Genomic DNA, 21,479 nt, shown 5'->3' on the forward strand with positions numbered 1-21,479 from the left:
CGGCGCTCCGGAGGCGGTGATCGGGCTAAAAGCGCGGGTGGAGAGCGAGAATGGCTGTGGAGACAACAATTTTCTTGACCAATCTAGGGTTTTTACTGCACGCTCGTTCGTTCCCAGCCATTCCCTCTCTGCCTCGTCGTCAAACCTCGACGCCGTTTCCGGCATAATAAGGTTGTTCGTCCTCAACAAGAAGCTCGCCGGTTCCAACGGGTACTTCAATCTTCTGCCGAGGCTGGAGGTGGTGGTTTCGATCTGCGGTGTGTCCGGAGGCCAGTCGAACCACCACCATCAGATCTCAACCCGTCCGGCGAGCTTCTGTCGGAATTCCGGAGGCGGTGATCGGGCTTAAAGCGCGGGTGGAGAGCGAGATTGGCTGTGGAGACTAAGTCCCTTGACCCGTCCATTCCAGTTTCGACCGAGCCTGGAGGGAAGTTCGCCGTGTTTGGGTCGCGGATACTCCTCTTGAAGGTGGTGGTGTTGATCTGCCAGATCGCACCTCCTTTAATCCGTCCGGCCGGTGGATCACAGCTTTCGTCGGGGCTTCGGTGCCGGAAACAGTGCGCCAATGATCTCTAGCGAGAGTTTCCGTAAAAACCCTAGAAACCAATGCATAAACCCTTCAACCCACTCTCAGTCTCTCTCTAATTCGTTTCGTTTCTTCGACTCCACCGTCGCAATCCCCAATCAGCTCCGCTGGCGATTAGGGAGTATTTTTATTTTATTTTATTACTATCCTTCGTTGTTTATCTTGTTTGCCCTATTGTGTTTTTGTTTCTAACCCCATATCTTTACACAGGCTTTGCGAGAAGGTTTTGATTCATTCGGATTCATCGGACATAGAGCTTTCAACACTCAATAAAACCCCAAATCCTTAACCCTAGAAAGCAAAGCATAAACCCCGGGGCGTGTCATGGCGAGGTCCCTAACCTTGTACTCACTCGTGCCCTTGGCGGAACAGAGAAACTGCCGACGGTGTTGTATATACGTATTGCTAGTACTCATTATTTTCTGCCCTGTTGTTGTGTATTTGTTTCTGACTCGATATCTTTCACAGGATTCGCAAGACGGGTTCAATTCATACGACATTATCCATTCGCAAGACGGGTTCTTTGGCGAGTGAGATCGATGCCATTTGCAAGGCCGGTTGGAGTCGAGAAAGACGGTAACCTCAAGCCAAGAGAAATAGAGCTTTCAACACTCAATTATTCCACCAATGTATGTGAACAATCTCCCATTTTATTTACTGATTACTAAAAGTGAAATTATAATACTTGGTTTGACTCTCAGATTAATATACATAAGACATTATCCATTTTATCCCAGTGTATCTAATATCATACACATAAGACATTATCCAATTTATCACAGTGTATCTAATATCATACGTGATTGACCATGTTCTAGTGCTTTATTTTGTTTCATTTTGGGTTTGCTGCGACACTATTGCAGAACATTCCAGACACGAAGGAGGACTTGGGCTTTGGATCCAAGCTTTATCTTATTCACTGCTCCGTACTGTTTTGCTGTGAAGGAAGGGGCACGCTTCACGAGTCGTGACCTGCATATTATGGTATGTGAAACAAACATAATTTCAGAACTGATGTGGAAATTTCTATATGTTATGTGTGGTCTTTGAGATCTGACCAATGTCGTACTGAACCAGTTGCATTGTATCTGCCTTCACTGACTCGTGGAATTTTGGATTGCGTGGTTTCTCAGCTCATCACCCAGAGAGAAGTAATCTGCAAAATAAAATTAAAAAAAGAAGTACATACCCTTTATAAGAATTTTGAATCGCAATGTTAGACAATGTTCATCGAGTGACAGACTGTCATTGACATGTTCTTTTCATGTTGTCAAAATTTATATTCTTTCTCAAAAGTCAAATTCAATAAAAAGATCTTTTGAACTATGTTCTTTTTTGTAGATCATGGATAGGCCTTTTGAACACGAGAGTCCAGTTTGACCAGACCGTCCTCCTCGTCTGTTAGGATCACTATACAAGGACATAACGTGAGGAGGAAACTCATTGAGATTTTGAGGTAATTTGTTCAAATTTTTATCTATCCTAACTCTTCTCGCTTGAGATAATCTTATTGACATGTATTCTTCTCTTAACTCTGTTTGTTGTCTTTGTTTACGAACTCATCTTCTTAATCTGCTCATTTGTTTTATTGCATATAAAGATAAGAGATGGCAATATGAAGTTATGTTTGTCTAAGTATTATGTTTCATCTCACAAAAGAAGCTCACAAACTAAGCACTTTCCACTTCTCAAACAACAATAACTGCATTTTTTTGGCCAAAATTCCTTTAGTTTTTTTCCTGAACTAAAAAAATAATCTTTATGAATTTGAACATCATGCAAAACCATTCTCTCTCTTTGACTCTCGTATTTTATTATTTGATTATTTTTTGCGTGTGTTGATATATATATATAATTCACAAACATACTGGTAGATGTGTTCGATTTATCATGGTTCAAATTTCTGTACAATAAGGCATAGGCTTTAGCCCATTGGCGTCTTGCTAAACATAAATGAATCTTACTTTACTGTCATTATTATTCCAAATAAATACGCGATGAAACCTTTTGAGCAAATATATACACGCAGCGCTGTGTTCGTTTTCTAAACAAATATTTGTCTCTTTGCTGGAAATTTCATGGCTATACTAGTTTACAAATTCGTATTTGTGTGGTTAATTCATCAAAAGAGGGTCGTGAAGGTGCGAGAGAGAAGTTCTCTCGTGGCGAGAAATTTTGCCGGAATGGGAGACTCAGTGAAAAGCAGATTGGATTTTGATCTGAAACTCTCTTTTTTGGTGTTTATCGCAGCTTTTGTACATTAATATATATTTTTTAAGCTTTTGGAGATATATGAACTCTCTATCTCCTCAACCTTGAATTAGGATTTTAATTGGCTGGGAGGATGACTTCACTCAATTTCCAACAGCCACAACAGGTTGGGTTTTCAACTTCGTCCTCTTTGTCGGTTCTGTTTGATTGTTTTTGTTTAAATAAATTGATAGAAACTTGACAGCGTAACCGTTGACGTAATTTTTTCACTCTACAATGAACCATGTATATAACTGCAGGCGTGTGCTGTGTGCTCAGTCTCTCGATTCTTTTTAGTTGGAGCGCTCTGATCTGTGTTACTTCTAGTCGATCTCTGGTTCATTTTTTCTTCTTTCCAAATATTGTAACACCAAATAGAACTTAACATTGATGTGTTTTTCAGTACTTCATTACGAGAGAGACGTGAATGGTGGTTACGATTGACCTACAGGTACTGTATCATTTCTCTTATGCCTCGACGACAAAGTTTCTTCTTGTGCTTTACTACTACTTTGAAGTTTGTTGCCATTTTACTATTAAAAAATATAATCAAAATGTTGCTCGTCATATTACTTTTCCATTTTACCTGAAAAATTTGTTGCTCATCATATCAATCTATTGTGCTCAAGATAGATACACAGTTATCAGTATTTGAATCATAGGATGATGAGAAAGTGGAGAACAATACAAGGTTGAGAGATTTCTAGTGTCATTATGATAAGACCCTGGGTCTAGGGTGATAAAGGCTTTTATTATATTTCGGCTTTTTATTAATTAATTTAGGTTTTAAATTGTTAGGTCAGGGTGGATTACTTTCCTTAGTATGTATTTATAAAAGGAAATAATGAGGGATTAGGAGGGGCATTCAATCAACTAGTCAACTTTGGGATTTTCCAATAGAGAGCACTGGCCCTCTCGAAAGGCCAGGGACCCATTTGTAAACATCATAACCATTTTATCAATACATATAGTCTTTTTTTCTTTTATACCTTCATTGCTATACGTATCTGATTAGAATAGGGTTCTATCACACTATCGAACAAAGAAAGCTGTAACTAGGGAGTTTTTTTTATACCATCCTTGCTATACGTATCTGATTAGAGTAGGTTTCTATTACATTATCGAACAAAGAAAGCTGTAAATAGGGAGTTTTTTTTTTCTTTCCTTTTTTTTTTGCCCTGTTGTACATTTGATTCCAACCTTATATCTTTACACAGGTTTTGCGAGAAGAGGGGTATGATTTTTTCGGTTCGTTCTTTGCATAGTGAGATCGACACGCTTTGCAAGGAAGGTCGGATCGAGAAAGGTGGCAATCTGGTAAAAGAAATGGAAGCCGAGCTTTCAACACTCGATAAGGCGGTGTAAGTGAACAGTCTCTTGTTTTATTTTGTAGTAACCTTTGCCAAAATCTGTGTTTGTGTAGTTGGTGGACAGGTATTGTTTTCTTCAGATAAATTGTTGTGTGCAGCACTATCGGCTGCTGCTACTATAGATCTGCAACCAATTAACCTGGAATGTTTTTCTGTTTCTTATGAGATTATTCACAACGCCCTCGATAAACTTGTTATTTTGGGGACGGGATCTCAGGTGAGTATATATGATATAATCCAATTGATTATGAATGTCATATACTTTTAAATTTTGTTTAAAAATTGTCATTTTTTTTGCTTAATAGCTGGGTTGCAAGGAGCAGTTTGTTGAACTGCTTTGGGTGAAGAAAGTAGCAGTGCATTCAAACATCTTCGTCTGTGAGGTAGGTAAACCAGTTTTTATGTAATGTTGATTGTCGTTTTTTTTCCCTCCCTGTTAGTCATTTCGACGCATTTTCTGTAATAAGTTTGCAGATGTGCTTTCTCGGTTTATGAAGTTTCATGTATGTAGTTGTATTTCTTTAGTGTGTTGGTACATAATAGTAATGTATATATGTTGTATGTGAGTGTAATTGCTCTATGTTTTCTCCAAATTCATCAAAATGTTTATAGTGCAATGGAAGTAATCAGAATTGCCAACAATGAAAACCCCAAATCATGCAGTTACATGAGCTTGTGCAACTCATATGGTACCTGATTATTTAGTTTGAAATTTGATTTTGTGATTCAATCCATATTATTTAGCTTAAGTGAATTCTAGATGTTTCACATTTTCCTTTAGAATAGGGCTTTGTTTGCTTTTCCATTGTACATCTAATCTAACTAATTTGTTCACTGACTTGCAGTTTCTCTAAACTTGGGGAGCTCAAAATTAAGGCATCAAGTTGGCACGGAGGCCAAAAGGCTAAACATGATTATGCTCACCTACCCTTTCCTTTCCCTTTTCCTATAATTATATATTTCTTTTATTTTTCTTTCTGATATTTTCGGGGCTTCTGAAACCTTACCTTAGCCAAATGGGTCCCGGGGGCATCCATTGTCATCCGTTGGACAGATTCGGTACTGTAACTATTGCTGATTGTCTACCCAACTTAAGGTAGATAATGGTCGGAATGAAGTGCCGAAATTCGTCTTAGTTTGCAAGTTCTTGTCTAGACCTTTTCTTTTTTATCTTCCTTGATTCATAGTATATGAAATGGTGAGAGCGAATTCACCCTATTTGTTTGTGTTGTGTCAGTCTATAACTAACGCCTTGATTCTTGGGCTATGTCTGACATTCTCTGTCCCTGGACTCTGAATCTCTCTGTTATCCTCAATGAGGACTCAATTCTCTTGTTGCTGAGTTTTGTTCGCTCTTCTTTGGATTGTATACCAATTTAATTCCTAGTCTGCAAGTAATTCTCTCACACACAGTTGTTTATTTTCCAGTGGATACGACCATCTCTCATGGTATTACGATTCCTAGGAGTGCTTTTCTCTTTCACACACATATTACCACTGTTTTTCTGTGCCTTCAAACTCTTGAGTAGGATCAATGAATCGTCAGGTAATATCACTTCTATATTCGCTGAGTAATATCTTCTTGTGCTTTAATTTCAACTTTGCGGTATTAGCTTTTCCGCAGTACAATAAAGACAAACCTAATGCTTCGGATTTTGGTATATATATATGTCCCGTTGATTTTATGTCAGGATGGTATATTGGCTTGACTTTATCTCTTATTTCTTCTTACAGGATGGTTTCGTAAATTTTTATCAAGCCGAGCTGTTTCTTTTTTTGTGGGCTTCTCTATTACTCAAGCATGACATATCTTCATAGATTGGGTCTCGGTTGCTTTAAGGTATTGATCTCTGGTGGTTGCTCGTGTACGAGATGGTCCTTTGTGTTTATTACTCCGTCCAGGAGGGTTTGGGCAATTATACCGATTGATGTTGATTTGTTCTTTCTGTTGCGTTTCTCTTATATAAGGTTCTTGTCATCCTAGTGCAACACTTGGTTGTGCAACTGATTAGTCGGTGGAATTTATTTGGTTTCAGTATCTTCAGGGATTTTTGTTTCTCAGTTTTTCTGTACGGATTCTTCTCTCTATTGAGCCACTACGGTATTAATTCTCCAAGAGGCTTATCTTCCGTGTTGGGTTGCTTATGTTTTGAGGCCGTGTACTGACTTTAAGGGGCTAATGTTTTTGTTTGATTGCTTATATTTTGGGATGGTTATTTTAGGTTGAATGGTGGAAGCCTGGGATGTTCTGGTCTATAAACAGATACGTATTTCAAAAGGCCGGGCATTTTTTTTTGGTTATTGAGGATTTGAATGAGCCCTTGGTCGACATATCTTTTTGGTGTGATTTCCGTTGGTTGGGTTATTAATCTCGCTTGTATGTGGGCTTTGATATTTGGATTTCTGGTCGTCTCGAATAGTCATTTTATGGCTGTGAGGATTGGTGTGAATGGGAATTCTGATATGAGAGAACTCTTTGTTTCTGCGTATGGCATACATATACGTTTTTGGGAGATCCGCTATATTACCGTCACAACATGCTTGGATTATGGATCATTATGAGAGAAAGGTTTCTATTTTCGGTCATCGTGGAGGTCAAGTATCAAATCACTTTTGGGCTTGCAGGAATATCCATATTATGTCTTTTGGCTTCGTTGCACTGCATTGATTTTTTTACTTGGTTTGTGATTGAATATCTTAGATCCTTACTTAGTTCTTTAAGATTGAATCTCTTAGATTTTTTTTACTTGGTTCTTTATGACTGAATCTCTTAGGTGTGTTGAGTACTGACTGTTTATCTTTATTATTTTATGTTATTATCTCGTATGATATTGTAGGTTGGCCCCTTTGTAGTGTCTAGTGATTCCTCTCTAATTTTGTGTCTAATTTACTTGGTCTTTAACGGGCTGTCTGTTAATTGTGTGGTATATGGCTTTAAATAACACTGCTTATGTTTTTGTTTCCCGGGGCAATTATTTGAAATGTGGTTTGTGTGTGATTGTGTGAAAATGTCAGTTTCTTATTTGTTTATTTTGACTTGTGATTGTGATTGAAATTTCAAGTGTGATCATGTCGGAAGTGATCGGTTATCTGTCTCAGATATGCTAGATTTCCATCATGTCTTGTTAGCGTGAAATTTTTTGGTTTACCTTTCGTTAACATCTTATATTTGTCTCCTATGTGAATTTCGGTTATTAATTTGATTGTCTGCGCTTTCTTTCTTGTTTAGCTTGCTATCTTTGTTTTGTATGTTTGTTATGTGTGATTTTTGTGTGTGTGTGATGGTGATATGATATCTTTTATTTATGTCTACACACGGTGTGCTTCTATCCAGGTTGTTATATGCTTTCCTAGTGCGTGATATGATAGACATCTTATTTATTCTTACATTATGATTAATTCTTATACGATGATGCACGATGTATATATTTTGTGCTTCTGTTTAAATTGTCTTTAGTAAAAAAAAAAAAAAAATTGCCGAGTAACAATAGATTCGTTAGTTTTATTCTGGCTCTGAGCATTACCATACCTACCCCTGGCCCTGGCAACAAGTTTCAAATTAAGCTCGTCATTTCAAAATAATTGATATCTAACACACTAGGTGAGCAAATATATCTGTGCCACAATTTCTATCTCAAAACCATTTCCACAATTATTTTCCACCATAATTTCTACATTACAGTAAAAAAAATAAAAAAATGTAATATTCAAGATTGTCTTAGCCCTCTATGCAAATGATTAAAGAAAACAATCAAACTCAAAGTAAAATAACATTTCTTCTTAATATATCACTGCCAGAAGATGGGAGAAAAATGAATAACTACTTCGTTTTATAAGAAGAAAATCGTTTTAAGAAGCGTTTTTTTATACAAAAGCTCCATTAAAAACTAGTGCACAAGAGCATTTAATTCTCTTGTGGCGCGGGATCAGCATTGGTGGTAAAGCGATAGGAGGCATAAGAAAGGACTCCGGCGGTCCAACTGCGGTGGATCAGCTCCGCTTTTGCATCGTTCCCTGCAGCGCCCATCGCCACGTGCAGCGGATAAAAATGATCCGGTCGTGGATGCGCCGTTTTTGCATGGGGTGCCTTTTCTTCGTACATGTTCACATCTTCATATCTATGATATTAAAAAAAAAAATTAGATAGACATGCATTATTAGAGCATCCTCAAAAGAATCATACAAAAATTGTACTTAATAATTTGGGATTTTGACACAATGTTGCTAAATTCATGTCAGTATATCAAAATTTAATAGTTCTATTACTAAAAGGGAAAATAACACATTTATACCATGTGTTTTAGTGAAATGTCGAGTTTAATCCTCGGTTTTCAAAAATGTCGAGTTCATACCCTCTGTTTAACTAAAATGACGAAATTATACCCTCTGTTGAACTAAAATGACGAAATTATACCCTGAAATAGACAACAGTGTCACAAATATTCTTTTTATTGACTTTTAATTGACGTTGACTATAATATTTATAGATAAACACCAATTATCTTTATTCATTCGCGTCATATATGTAATTTATTTAAAAACTAAAAAATAAACAACAGTCTCTTAATCGTGAAGAACACAGAAAGAGGCAAAGGGGTAAACATCGATAGTTGATAGTCATCAAAATCGCATATTCGAACAGAGTATGCAGGATTTAGAGTTACAATTCGAACACGGAATGAAGTCATTTCTTAGGAGGTATGAGTTTTATTATTTAATTTCAATTTAAGGCTATTTTTATTTCAAAATTTAGAATTTGGAAGTTAGGGCACTGATTTAGATTTGATTTGGTTTTTCTTATATAAGAGTTAATATCAATGAAAGAGAGATTTGTGACGCTGTTATTCATTTCAGGGTATAATTTCGTCATTTTAGTTAAATAGAGGGTATGAACTCGACATTTTTGAAAACCGAGGGTTAAACTCGACATTTCACTAAAACACATGGTATAAATGTGTTATTTTCCCTTACTAAAATCAAGCGAAATAATTATTTTCTTATAATTATTTTTTTCATGACCGTTTTTTTATTTATTTCGTGACCGATCTTTCACGAAATTTAAAATCGTTCACGAAATACAGAATTTCGTGACTGAATTATCACGAAATTCTGTATTTTGTGACAGATTTTTTGTGACAGAATCTGTCACAAAATTAGGAAAGGTATTACAATTTTTGTACAACTCATTTAGTAATAAAATACCCTCTTTTAAGTTATAAATTTAGGTAAGAAGATATGAGTACATTAATATTTGTGTCAAAATCCCTAATAATTTGGAGTAGATAATTTTATTAGAAGAATTAGTTTACTCTATTAGTATATACATGCAGGCATCCTCATATAATTTTAGCTTAAAAATATAAAAATTAATAAATAAAAAATTACATATATAACTAGTTTGGGGATTTATATATACCTTCCTTGAATAAGGGCTTGTTCAAGCCAATTATCGAATTCTGACGCCCAAGCAGGGACCGAATTATCTGGAAAGCGTTCGGTCCTCAAATTATGAGTTGCACTGCCGGAGCCGATTATGAGGACGCCTTCGTCTTTGAGTGGGGCCAAAGCTTTCCCCAAGTTGTAATGATGAGTACCGTCCTTCTGAGTTTGCACCGAGAGCTGACACACTGGGATTTGTGCCTCGGGGTACATCAACATTAGCGGGACCCACGCCCCGTGGTCTAGCCCGCGATTTTTGTCCTCGTCGACACGCTTATGACCAGATTCCAATAGCAACTCCTTCACTCTTTTAGCCAACGCTGAAGCACCTGGTGCCGGGTACTTTAGCTAATCTCACATTAAAAAAAAAAAGAACTTATTATACTTGGTGATCCAATTAATCTGATGATCTAGGATTCAGAGAAAATAGAGTGTCTGAATAATAATGAAGCGTAATAGAGAAAATACAAAAGTTTGGATATATAACTCTAATACAACCAAATAAATAAAAGATTAAAATAGCCTTACATAAATAGAATAATGACAACTATGCTATGCTAATACGTTCCAATGTATAATTAGACTGATCATCCATCATATTTTATTTTTATCCCACTTCTGGTTCTATTTCTAGCTGTTGAAATCTTATTGCATGGTGTCAAATTTTATTTTACAACTAATTTATAAAATTAAAAATAGTTAGATATTAGATATATATATTTTTCTTAAGAAAGATATTAAATACACATGTAGGTTTTTTAGGTGGAGAATGGAAGGTGGGGGATTAGGTACTCGTCATAATGGAAAGACTCGAAATCGAAGAGAGATTAATAAATATTTATTCCTTCACTCTTTTAGCCAATGCCGAAGCACCCGGTTCCGGGTACTAGAGCTAATCTCAATTTAAAATAAATAAATAGAAAAAAGCTTGGACATTATTCTATTTAGTGATCCAATCCAATAGTTGACGTTCCAACGTATAATTAGACTGATCCTCAAAAATATTAGATATTTTTTCATCCCACTTCTAGTTGTAGTTGTTGAAATCGTATGACATGGTTTTTTTTTTTTAATTTACAACTAATTTATATAAAATTAGATATCAAATACATATATACATGTAGGAATTTTTTTATTATTTTTTTTTGCAAGTGAGAATAGAAAGTGGGGATTAGTTAGAACTGTAATGGAAAGATCTGTGAAATCAAAGAGCAATATAAAAATAAATAAACATTATGGTTCACGAAGCCTTTTTTTTTTTTTTTTTTTTTTTTTTTTTGAGGGAGTTCACGAAGCCTTGTCTTGAAGAAATATCACACATTAGTGAAAAAAAATTGAATTCATATAAGCCTTTTGAAGCAATAAAAAAAAAAAAAGAAGCTTACAAGCTAGATAATTGCTATAAATATGATGATCAAACCTTACCTATAATCTATGTGAATATGAGAAAAATAAGGTAGGTCGGTAATTTCCACGATCCATTTATGAATGGCCCGAGACTTAGAAATTAATAATTGATTTGGTTGACGACCTATAGATCTTACTGATTTTTCTAAAATAACTCTCATTTCACTTTATCTAAACCAAAAAAAATTCCGTCCTATTTTGGAATATATAAATTTTCAGAATCATACCACTAAAGGAAACAAAAGTGATATTATTAATATGGACGAACCTGGTACATGGGTTTGGGAAAGTTATAGAAGTCATAGATGGTATCGTTGGTTTCGACGGCGTTGACCGTTGGTACGTCAGTTTCCCAGTGACCGGAGATAATGAGGATGGAATCGGGTGTGTGAGAGTACACCGTATCCTTCCACGACTTCAGAAAATGCCTCGCTGGCAAGCTATCGTCAATCGACAGCGTTGGTGATCCGTGTGATATGAAGAACGTATCCTTTATCATTCCCATCTCTCTCCCTCTCTCTCTCTCTCAATCAAATATCTTTTTCTCTATTTTATAGACGTATCAATGTTGTTCCTTTGAATGATATATTTATAGCTTCCATGGCGTTTGTATAATTAAATACATAACCGACGGTAATATATATGTTTACAAAAATGTATAGATGTTATTATATCTTTTGCGAATAGATGGGATCGGCGCGCACTCACTGATCCAATCCAACTGTCGTGATAGAATAAAAAAAAACATATATATATAATCAGGGACGAAGCCAGGATTTCCATTTAGGGGAGGCTAATTTGTAAAAAAAAATTCAGGGGGACTAATTTGTAAATTTTAAGGGTAAAAAATTGTAAAAAAAATGAAAAGTGGGTAAAAAATGAAAAGAAAAAAAAATTTGAGGGGGGGCTTAGAGCTGGCTTCGTGCCTGTATATAATTGCATGGTTCATGGTTGCTCATTAAAAATAATTATTTATACGTTATTGAAATAAAAATATCATATAGTGAATACACGTGTAGTACTGTACTTTAATTTATAGTCATATTTGGAAGTGAAGGTTGCAGATCAGGTACTCCGACTGGAAAGATCTGTGCAATATAAAAATAAGGAATCTAAACTAATCACGAAGGCTTGTGCTTGTCTTCTAAGAATTATTATTATTACTTTCTAAATTTAAATGAGCTGTTTTCTACTACCTAAAGCTACCAGAAAACTTTATTTCTTAGTTTTTATATTTAAAGGGTTGCATTTTTAGGAAGAAAAAAAAAGTTATTTTCTAGTGATGAAATACGAATGATAAATCTACGTTCGGTGTAATACATTTCAAGTACACAGCTCAAACAAAAATGTTTGTTTAGATGACTAGTTTGGTTAAAATTTCGCAACATTCTCTATTTTCAGTGTTCATACAAAAAGATACGACAACAATTGCTTAGTAAAGAGTCCACCGAGCCGAGCTAGTGAAGATTTAAGACCAAACTTTCTCTATAAATAGATACAAGATAGAGAATAAAAACAGAGGTGCTATTTGTTGATAAGCGTCTGAGTTTGTGCTATTTCTTAGTGATAATCGTCGAAGTTGTGGTTCTCGGGACCACATTCCCACTTTTTTTTTCTTCTAATATTTGTCTGGTCTTTACTTAACTCGTTATATTAATTATATCTTCCCCACAGCTTATTGTATGAGATCTATGATTTTATCATAAAAATTTTCTAACTCTATTATACAGTTTATATTTAGAAAAATTACACGAATTAAGCCACATGAAACGTTGAAATTGTAAACTAGCCAACGTTTCAAAGTATTTGTTTAAGTAGCCAATTTTGATGATGTGGTCATTAATCCACTTTTTTGCTTACATTTTTGCCCTTAAAATATATTATCATATCTTAAAAAAAAAAAAAACTAATTTATTCTGTAATTAGATTTGGCTATTAAAAGTCATCAAAATTGGCTCATTTATTATTTGCGTTGAAAACCCTCGTTCGTCTCCACTGAATGGTGTACTTTGGGAATTCGCCGCCGCGCCCCAAATACCATCTCTTGACGCTTGGATCTGGATCGGAGTAGTATAGAATCTGGTATGATAGCACTTGACTCGCGAATCAAATTGGTGAGACGCAAACGCGGGGTTGGTGAGCAACGAAGATGTTCTGGTGGTGGTGGAGGATGAATTCAAGGCGTACGTTGATAGCAACAGTGAAGGTGTTCGACAACAACTTGGTGGTCTGAGAGACGTTGGAGTGCCAGGGTTAGAGTCAGGTTTTGGCCATCGACGGCGGAGAGGCGTCGGAAAAAAGAAGTTGTCGTCCATATCGCCGACGTTCCTTCTGTAGTGGCCCAAAGGTACTTTTCAAATCTGTATATTTTTGTTTGTGCAATTGAAAAATTTGTGTGTTTGTACCATCAAACAAAGGCAATTAGACTCGTTGCGGCCAAAGCTCTTGTCTCGGAGATGGCAGCTCAAGTTTCGTGTTAATTTTTGTTTGTGCAATCGAAAAACTGTATGTGTGTTTGTGTAAATTTTTGTAAATGTCTATATAAATTTGTGTTCAATGTTGGTATATTCGTGTTTATTTATGTATATTTTTGTTTATTTATTGTTTCAGATGACGGCGGAGTCGGATCGGTTTCGTTCGCGGTGACGAGGGTGAAGGGCGAGCAAAATTAGTGTTTATTTATGTATATTTTTGTTTATTTATTGTTTCAGATGGCGGCGGAGTCGGATCGGTTTCGTTCGCAGTGACGAGGGTGAAGGGCGAGCAAAATTAACGGTGTGACCAGATCTCAAGCTTCTTTTTTTTTTCCCTTTTGATTTTTTGGCCGATCTAATCTGCAAAATCTCCATATGTATTTTCAAATTTTTATAGATTTTTGTGATCTATAATAAGAAGAGTTATATTTTGTCATTCATTTATTTTATTTTATTAATTTATTAATATATGATAATTGTTTATTTAATGAAGGGTAATTTTGTCTTTTAATATTCGTTTATTTCAGTAAATGGCTAGATTACAAAATTTACCAAACGTGAGCTAAAAACTAAAAACCACGTTTCAAAATGGCTACGTTGCTAGTTTGCCCTTATATTTATCTCTAACTCAAAATTATCTTTAACACCAAAAAAACATTTATTTATTTATTTCTTATTTAAATAATTTTAACAACTTTCTATATATCACAATTTAGCCCACATATAATTAAATTATATCTTTTATATCCTATCAATTTTTTATTCTTATTCATTTACATGCATTTAATAAATTGTAGACTCTAAAATAGATGTGAATTCTTTTATCCATATCATATACTTTTATATATTAATTTTATCATTGTTTTAAGCTTGAAAATTTATTTTTTAGGATTTTATTACATATTTATGATTTGTAATTTATTTTAAATTTTGTTTATAATAAACATTTATATTTTAAAATTATTTTGTGTTATTATTTTCAATCATATTAAAATTAGTTTTTACTCTACAAATTCTAGAATGAAGATAGTGAGCGAGTTTCCGACGAACATAATGAAGATCACACTAAATTTCGAGCAACTCAATAGCTCTTTCACAATACCTTTCGAGGTTGATGGATGAATCATAACGGGATCATCACTTATGAAGTAAGACGTTCGAGCTTGCACTACCAAAATACTAACAAATGACTCAAACTACAAACGCGATAGATGATAATTTCGTCTTCAGGACACAAAAACAACCATAGTAATGTGGACAAGACATCAAAACCAACATTTCCTAAGCACAAGAAATAATTTATGCTAAACAACACACCAACCATGAACATCAATCCAACAAAAACAAAATTACACATAAATAAATGGGGAAGTGGTGGTAATAATACTCAATGTTTGGTCAAAATATTACTTATATACTCGAAGTTTTTTTTTCTTTGGGAAATATACCACATGTTACGTTATAGTGGGTCCGTTACTACCCAGACCGTTAAGTTAAAACATAAATTTTAATAGCAAAGTATTTACGTGTAACTAAATTTAAAACTTTGAGTATTTTTGCCAAAGAAAAAAAAACCTTTGAATATATAAGTAATATTTTGACCAAACATTGAGTATTTTTGCCATCATTTCCCCTGAATAAATTACTTCTACATGACATCCCTATTTCAACCAACCAAAACATAACCATCACATAAAAACCTTTGTCGGGAGAAGAGGCAGATTCGGGATTGACGAGGTCGACAGTCAACACCGAGGCATCATCGTAGAGGGTGGACTCCACCTCTGAAGAGTGTTCAAAGATGGTAACTCGGGATCCGCCAAACCGCACCGTCGGGAGCAACAACGGCGCCGGGGAGTGTCGATAAAAAAAATATTAGCAATGGATTTTGCAACTGTCGATGGAGAATGAATTTGGAGGCAATCTTCAAGCCGTGGCGTCGTAGATCGGTGGATACTTTAGAGAGAGTAGCATGAAATGTAGCACTTCAAGACTGGTTGGTACGAAGGAACTCTCTTCGGTGAGGGCGAGCAACACCAGAGGAGTCCACCCAGAGAGGACGGCGAGGATCTCCACCGGATTCTGACCGGAGAAGACGATTTCCGCCGGAAGAAACGCCGTCAAACCACCGTTATAGCCTGAAAAATAAACCCACACCTCAAAGAAACACACACTCGAGCTCAACCACGATGGAACTCGCCGGAAAACACCCATTATCAAGGATAGTCCCCACATCGACTGGGTATTACGATCCTGGGCTCTTTATAAGGTTTGTGGATTACTCCTCTAATTACCAAGCTTGGTTTTAGATGGAACCCCACACCTTTAAGATGGTATCAGAACGGGGCCCATTCTCGGTTGTGGGCTACCTGATCGGGCCTATACTTCACGCTTCCAGTGCCTGTGCCAATGTGTGCATGTGCCTGTGCGCGTGAGGGGGTGTATCAAGGATAGTCCCACATCGACTGGATATTACGATCTTGGGCTCTTTATAAGGCTTGTGGGTTACTTCTCTAATTACCAAGCTTGGTTTTAGATGGAACCCCACACCTTTAAGACCCATGGATAGTTGGAAAGAGAAGATGAGATGAGGAAGGGAAAAACCAAAAAAAAAAAAAGAAAAAAAAAAGAAAAAATGGCTCCCCCTGGCCGGAGCCTTGTCGCTGGTTAGATCAGAGTGGCAGCGACTGGAAGACACGTGACGGCCGCCCAAAAAAAATATAAGTATATAGGTATATAAAGTGGAAAACATTAGTGCCGAAAATTTCTCAAAAAATAAGTTTGACTCTATTTCAAAACAAAATTTTGAGAATTTTCTTAACAAATGTTAAAGTAGATTATTACAAAGAGAATCTTTATTTCATAAAATACTATTAATACTCGGATTAACTTTAATCCAAACAGTCCATCTATAAATCAAATTTAGCCAATACCGCCCACTGAGACCTAATAAGATTAAATTTTTTAATTCTCTAATAACAATTACATTATTGAAGGAAATATTATCTTTTATCCTTGAAAAATTTTGGGAGTATTTTCATTTTTGGGTACCTCAGTCTCCCTTTGAAAATTGGTCTCAGATCTACTTGAAATTTTTTTGTTTTCCAATTATAATGAACACTCGATCACTATCAAAATAGTAAAAAAAAACATTCCCTCCTACTTTTAGTTAGAATATAAGTTTAAGTATTATCTTGTGAAATAGAGCTTCTCTTTCCAATAATCTACTTTAATATCTGTTTAAGAAAATTTTCATAATTTTGCGTTAAAATGGAGTCAATTTTTTTTTTTTAGGAAATCGTGGCATAATACCTATTGTTTTCGACTTTATACAATTATATATTCGTTCTTTTTTCGGTGGCTGTCATGCGTCTTTCCGTCCAAATATAATGGTTCGGTAGTAACGGTGCAACTAAAACAAGACATTAGATATTTATGCCACCGAAAAAAAAATGAGTATATAAATGTATAAAATTGAAAATATTAAGTATAATTATGCCGTCATTTCTTCTATAACAATATATAATTTTCATCCTAATTTGAACTAAGTATTTACTATTACTTGAATTACATGTCACTTCACAGTTCACACATAATTTCCAAAATTTTCCTTATATTTACATTATATTTCAATAATTCATTAACCTTTTTTTTTTCACAGTCATAAATTTGGGATCATTCTAAAAAGGCATGTGCATTTAACCAAATTGTACGGAACCTGGCAGGACACTTCTTCATCAAATATACATATTTTACCACCCCCAAAAATAAAAGTAATAATAAAAATGTCTGTCCCTACATTTACCCAAAAATCTAATCCAAAATCCCACGTAATCGCAGCATATTCTACGCAACTATATCTCTTCCTCCATCCAAATCATAACTATTTTTATATTTCTCTCTCTCTTTTTTTTCTTCATATACTATTAAGTATTAACTATTAACGCATTAAAAAACAATCCCAGTCACACAGCTTTGGAAGAAAACAAGGTGAAACATAAAGATAAGGACTCGCCAGAGAGAGAGAGAGAACACTACAGCACCGAATAATTGATATCTAAAAGAACCACATTCTTGGAAATGCAAAATCAAATAGTTAAGTAAATGCACAATGCTCTCCGTACAGTTGACCTTTCTCTGAAGTCTACGAAATAACTTGTCAACGGGAACAGCGGCGAGCTCCGACTCTCCCTTGGGACATCACGGTCCTTAGGTTCTTCATACCTTGCCCTTCATGGGTCCCAAAAGACTCCGTTCTTGCAACCCTTTCGAAGACGACGACGATGACGATGCTGAGATGGAGGAAGTAGTGGCCCAAACCTCTACCCTACTGGCATCTGAACTAAACATTGGCAGACCTCCTGACCAGTCGACGGCAAAAGGCTCTGATAATGTCCTCTTAGGGAAGATCGTCGCCTGGAAACCGTGTGGAAGAGGCACCATCTCTGCTGTCTTGAACCGAGCCTGGAAAACTACCAACTCGTGGACAATCTCTGAGATTCGGCCTAATCTCTTTAGGCTTCAGTTCAAGCAGAGAGAGGATCTCGACGATATTCTAAAACGCGGCCCATGGACAGTCAAGGGAGCACAATTTCTCATCCAACCATGGCCCGAAAACCTCACCTTAGACGAAGTCAAGTTTCGGTACTGCTCTTACTGGATTCGTCTATCCGGTCTTCCCCCGGAGATGATCCACGAGCACTGTCTCCGCCGCATCGCATCCTCCTTCGGTGAAGTCCAGGAATGCAAAGTGAATAGAGGGGGTCGATTCCGACACTCGGTCCGCTTCAAGGTCTCAGTTCCAATAAGGAGACCTCTTAAAGCTGGTTTTTTCCTTGACAGAGGGAACTCAAAATTCTCCTGGGTCCAGGCAAAATACGAGGGCCTCGGTTTTTTCTGTTTTCGCTGCGGTGTCCTCGGTCACAACCAGAACGATTGCTCTCGCTCCGCTGATGTTCTGATCGAGAAAGATGGCTTTGAACGGGTTCCCATGTATGGAGACTGGCTCATAGTGTCCTCCCCGACCGACACGTGCTTCTCCAACGGCGGCAGAACTCTCGGCCGACGAGAAACACCAACACCGGAGGAAGGCCTACCTTCAGGACGACCCGGCCAAGGAAATCGCGTGGATCACACGCGAGTTGAGGAGGTTGCAGAGCAAGGACACCTTGAGCAGCGCGCCATAACCCAGCCTGCTAGGTCCCCGTCGAGGCCTCTGATTCCGGCAGTCGAGGAAAGGCCCTGTACCCCGATTTCCTCTTCAAGGAATAAGGCTCCTGCTCAACCTCAGCCAAAAGGGAAAGAGAAAAACCCTAATTCCTTTTTGGTCGAACCCCAGCCTTCTTATCCTTGTGCAGAGGAAAACAGCTCCTTGGGTTACACGTCAGCATCTGTTCCCCCACATGGGCCTCAAAACTCAAACCCAGGCCCAACTCTTCCCATTTCTGTGCCAAGCCCTTCGCACCCACTTACCCCTCTGAGCGGCCCACGAGCTGGACTGAACCAAGACCGGCCCAACCAATCTGAAGTCAAGTTCGTCTCTGAGGCTCTACAGCGCTCTTTCACTGGCGCCATCTCATCCCCAACTTTTTTGAAGAAACAAAATTATGGTGTTAAGCAAACTCAAGCAAGCCCCCGACATCTCCAGCTTTCCCTCCGGAAGCGACGCCGCACCGCCTCGCCCTCCACACCCCAGACTCGGAATGACGTCTCCGACCCTCCTACAGTGGCTTCACCTTCGGTTTCGGCTATTTCTCCTGCTGCAGATTTGGCCGTACCATCACAGACTACCTTATCGGCGCCCCCCATGACCCGGGGCGACCGGTCGCAATGATCGGCTTATTTTGGAACGTCTTTGGGCTTGGCAGCCCAGAGACGACAAACGCCCTCCTCAACCACATTCAGCGGTACAGTCCCGACTTCGTCTTTCTATCGGAAACTAAATCCTCGAAGCAACGTATGGATAGTCTCAGATTTAAACTCGGGTTCGGTTCTTGCCTAAGTGTGGGGAGTGAGGGTAAAAGTGGAGGCATAGCTTTATTTTGGAAAGATGAAATTACATTACGTATTGGCTCTTATTCGAAAGCCCACATAGAAGCCTCGATCACCGAGGAGGATGGCTCTACCTGGCGTATCATGGGCATATATGGCAATCCCAAACAATCTCTCAGGAAATTCACTTGGGAACTCCTCTCCCGAGTTCACAAGCTTGCCAACGGCCCATGGGTGTGCGGGGGTGATTTCAACGAGCTCTTATACGACTGCGAGAAGAAAGGAGGCAGTAGGAAGTGCCCGGGTCATATGGCTGCATTCCGCGACGCCCTCGACGAGTGCCAACTAGAGGACCTGGGTTATGTCGGGGACCCCTTCACTTGGCGGCGTGAAAATCCGGGAGGCGATACTACCCTTGAGCGCCTCGACCGCTGCGTGGCCAACGAGGAATGGCGGACCTTGTTTCCTCGAGCCACTGTGACTCACCTCGACCTTTGGGCTTCCGATCACCGACCTATCCTCCTCTCCACGGAAGGCTCCTCGAAACGGCAACCCCGTATCTCCCGCCGCTTTGTCTTTGAAAAGGCATGGTGTGACGAAGAAGTGTGCAAAGACATTATCTCCCAACTTTGGCATTCCTCGCTAACCTCATCGCTCTCCCGCTGCGCCGCCGCCTTATCCACGTGGGGGAGGAAGCGTTTCCGGGAGATCTCCTCCGACATCGAGAAACACAAGCAAATGCTCCTCCGCTTGAATGACTCCTCCAACCCTTTCGACTCCATGGCTATCCGGCGTGAGGAGAGAGCTCTTAACGCTCTCCTTGCTAAGGAGGAGGTTTATTGGCGTCAACGGAGTAGGGTGGCTTGGCTCCGGGAAGGCGATCGCAACACGAAATTCTTTCACCGGAAAGCCTCGCAAAGGCGGGAAAAAAACAACATCAAGGGACTCTACGACGAGGCCAATGGCTGGACCGAGGACCCCATCGGTGTGGAAGGTATTATATCGTCCTACTTTGTCAATATTTTCTCGTCAACTAATCCTTCCGAGAGAGATATTGCTTGTGTTACACAATGTCTAGACTCTACCATCTCGGAGGAGACGAATGGCTGGTTGACCTCGGAGTTTAGTAGAGAAGAAGTTCGTGCGGCCTTCTTCGACATCGACCCTAACAAGGCGCCAGGGAAAGATGGGTTCTCTAGCCTTTTCTTCCAAAAGTTTTGGGATATCGTGGGAGAGAGCGCCACAGACATTTGCCTTGGAGTCCTCAACCACAAGAAGGATATTGGCTCACTCAACGAGACCCTTATAGCTTTGATTCCCAAGACCAAGCACCCGGTGAAAATGCAAGACTTCCGGCCCATAAGTCTCTGCAATGTGGTTTACAAGGCTATATCCAAGTGCATCACTACACGCCTCAAATGCACTATGGAGGGAGTCATCTCCGAGAACCAAAGCGCCTTCGTGGGAGGTCGCCAAATTTTTGACAACGTCATCATTGGAGTCGAGGGCACCCACACCATGAAGAGAGGAAGATTTGGCAACGGGAAATGTGGGAGTCTCAAGCTTGATATGTCAAAGGCCTTTGATCGCGTTGAGTGGAACTTCCTTGAGGCGGTCATGAGGAGGCTCGGCTACGCTAGGGATTGGGTGGACCTAGTCATGAGGTGCGTGCGTTCGGTTCATTTCTCCTTTATCCTCAACGGAGAAGTGAAAGGAAACATCACACCTCAACGTGGCCTTCGACAAGGAGATCCCCTCTCCCCGTTCCTTTTCCTTCTTTGCTCCGAAGGACTCTCCGCGCTACTCCGTCGCGCCGAGACGATGGGCACCATTCAAGGCCTCAGTTTCGGGTATCACGGCCTCCAAGTCTCCCATCTTTTCTTTGCGGATGATAGCTTGATATTTTTCCGTGCCACGAATGAAGAAGGGCGAGAAGTCCGAGTTTGTCTCGATAGCTACGCA

At 38.4% G+C, this 21,479-nt stretch overlaps 1 protein-coding gene and 1 long non-coding RNA gene across 8 annotated transcripts; one reads left to right on the forward strand and one right to left on the reverse strand.

The window, feature by feature from the left end:
- The first annotated feature begins 1,104 nt into the window (after positions 1-1,104).
- LOC149406663 (uncharacterized) lies at positions 1,105-8,158 on the forward strand. Of its 7 annotated transcripts, none has more exons than XR_016295743.1 (10): positions 1,105-1,215; positions 1,450-1,570; positions 1,928-2,042; positions 2,911-2,963; positions 3,097-3,287; positions 4,054-4,423; positions 4,512-4,589; positions 5,052-5,752; positions 5,941-6,307; positions 6,429-8,158. It is a non-coding gene; the product is annotated as an uncharacterized LOC149406663 (long non-coding RNA). The 7 variants fall into 7 exon arrangements; XR_016295749.1 differs by having other exon boundaries at positions 5,052-5,302; positions 5,635-5,752; positions 5,941-8,158; XR_016295731.1 differs by having other exon boundaries at positions 4,054-4,197; positions 4,287-4,423; positions 5,941-8,158.
- On the reverse strand, positions 8,056-11,604 carry LIGB (catalytic LigB subunit of aromatic ring-opening dioxygenase family). Its single transcript, XM_089608074.1, has 3 exons — positions 11,321-11,604; positions 9,623-9,993; positions 8,056-8,324 (listed from the first exon to the last, which is right to left on the reverse strand). The coding sequence occupies exons 1-3, from the start codon at positions 11,555-11,557 to the stop codon at positions 8,111-8,113; spliced, it is 822 nt and encodes a 273-aa protein (XP_089464200.1). The 5' UTR covers positions 11,558-11,604; the 3' UTR covers positions 8,056-8,110.
- Between the last annotated feature and the right edge of the window lie 9,875 nt (positions 11,605-21,479).

Source organism: Urtica dioica, chromosome 1, assembly GCF_054948205.1.
Source record: "Urtica dioica subsp. dioica isolate 48M chromosome 1, U.dioica_male_clone48M_v1_H2, whole genome shotgun sequence".
In the NCBI taxonomy this organism is placed as follows: Eukaryota; Viridiplantae; Streptophyta; class Magnoliopsida; order Rosales; family Urticaceae; genus Urtica; species Urtica dioica.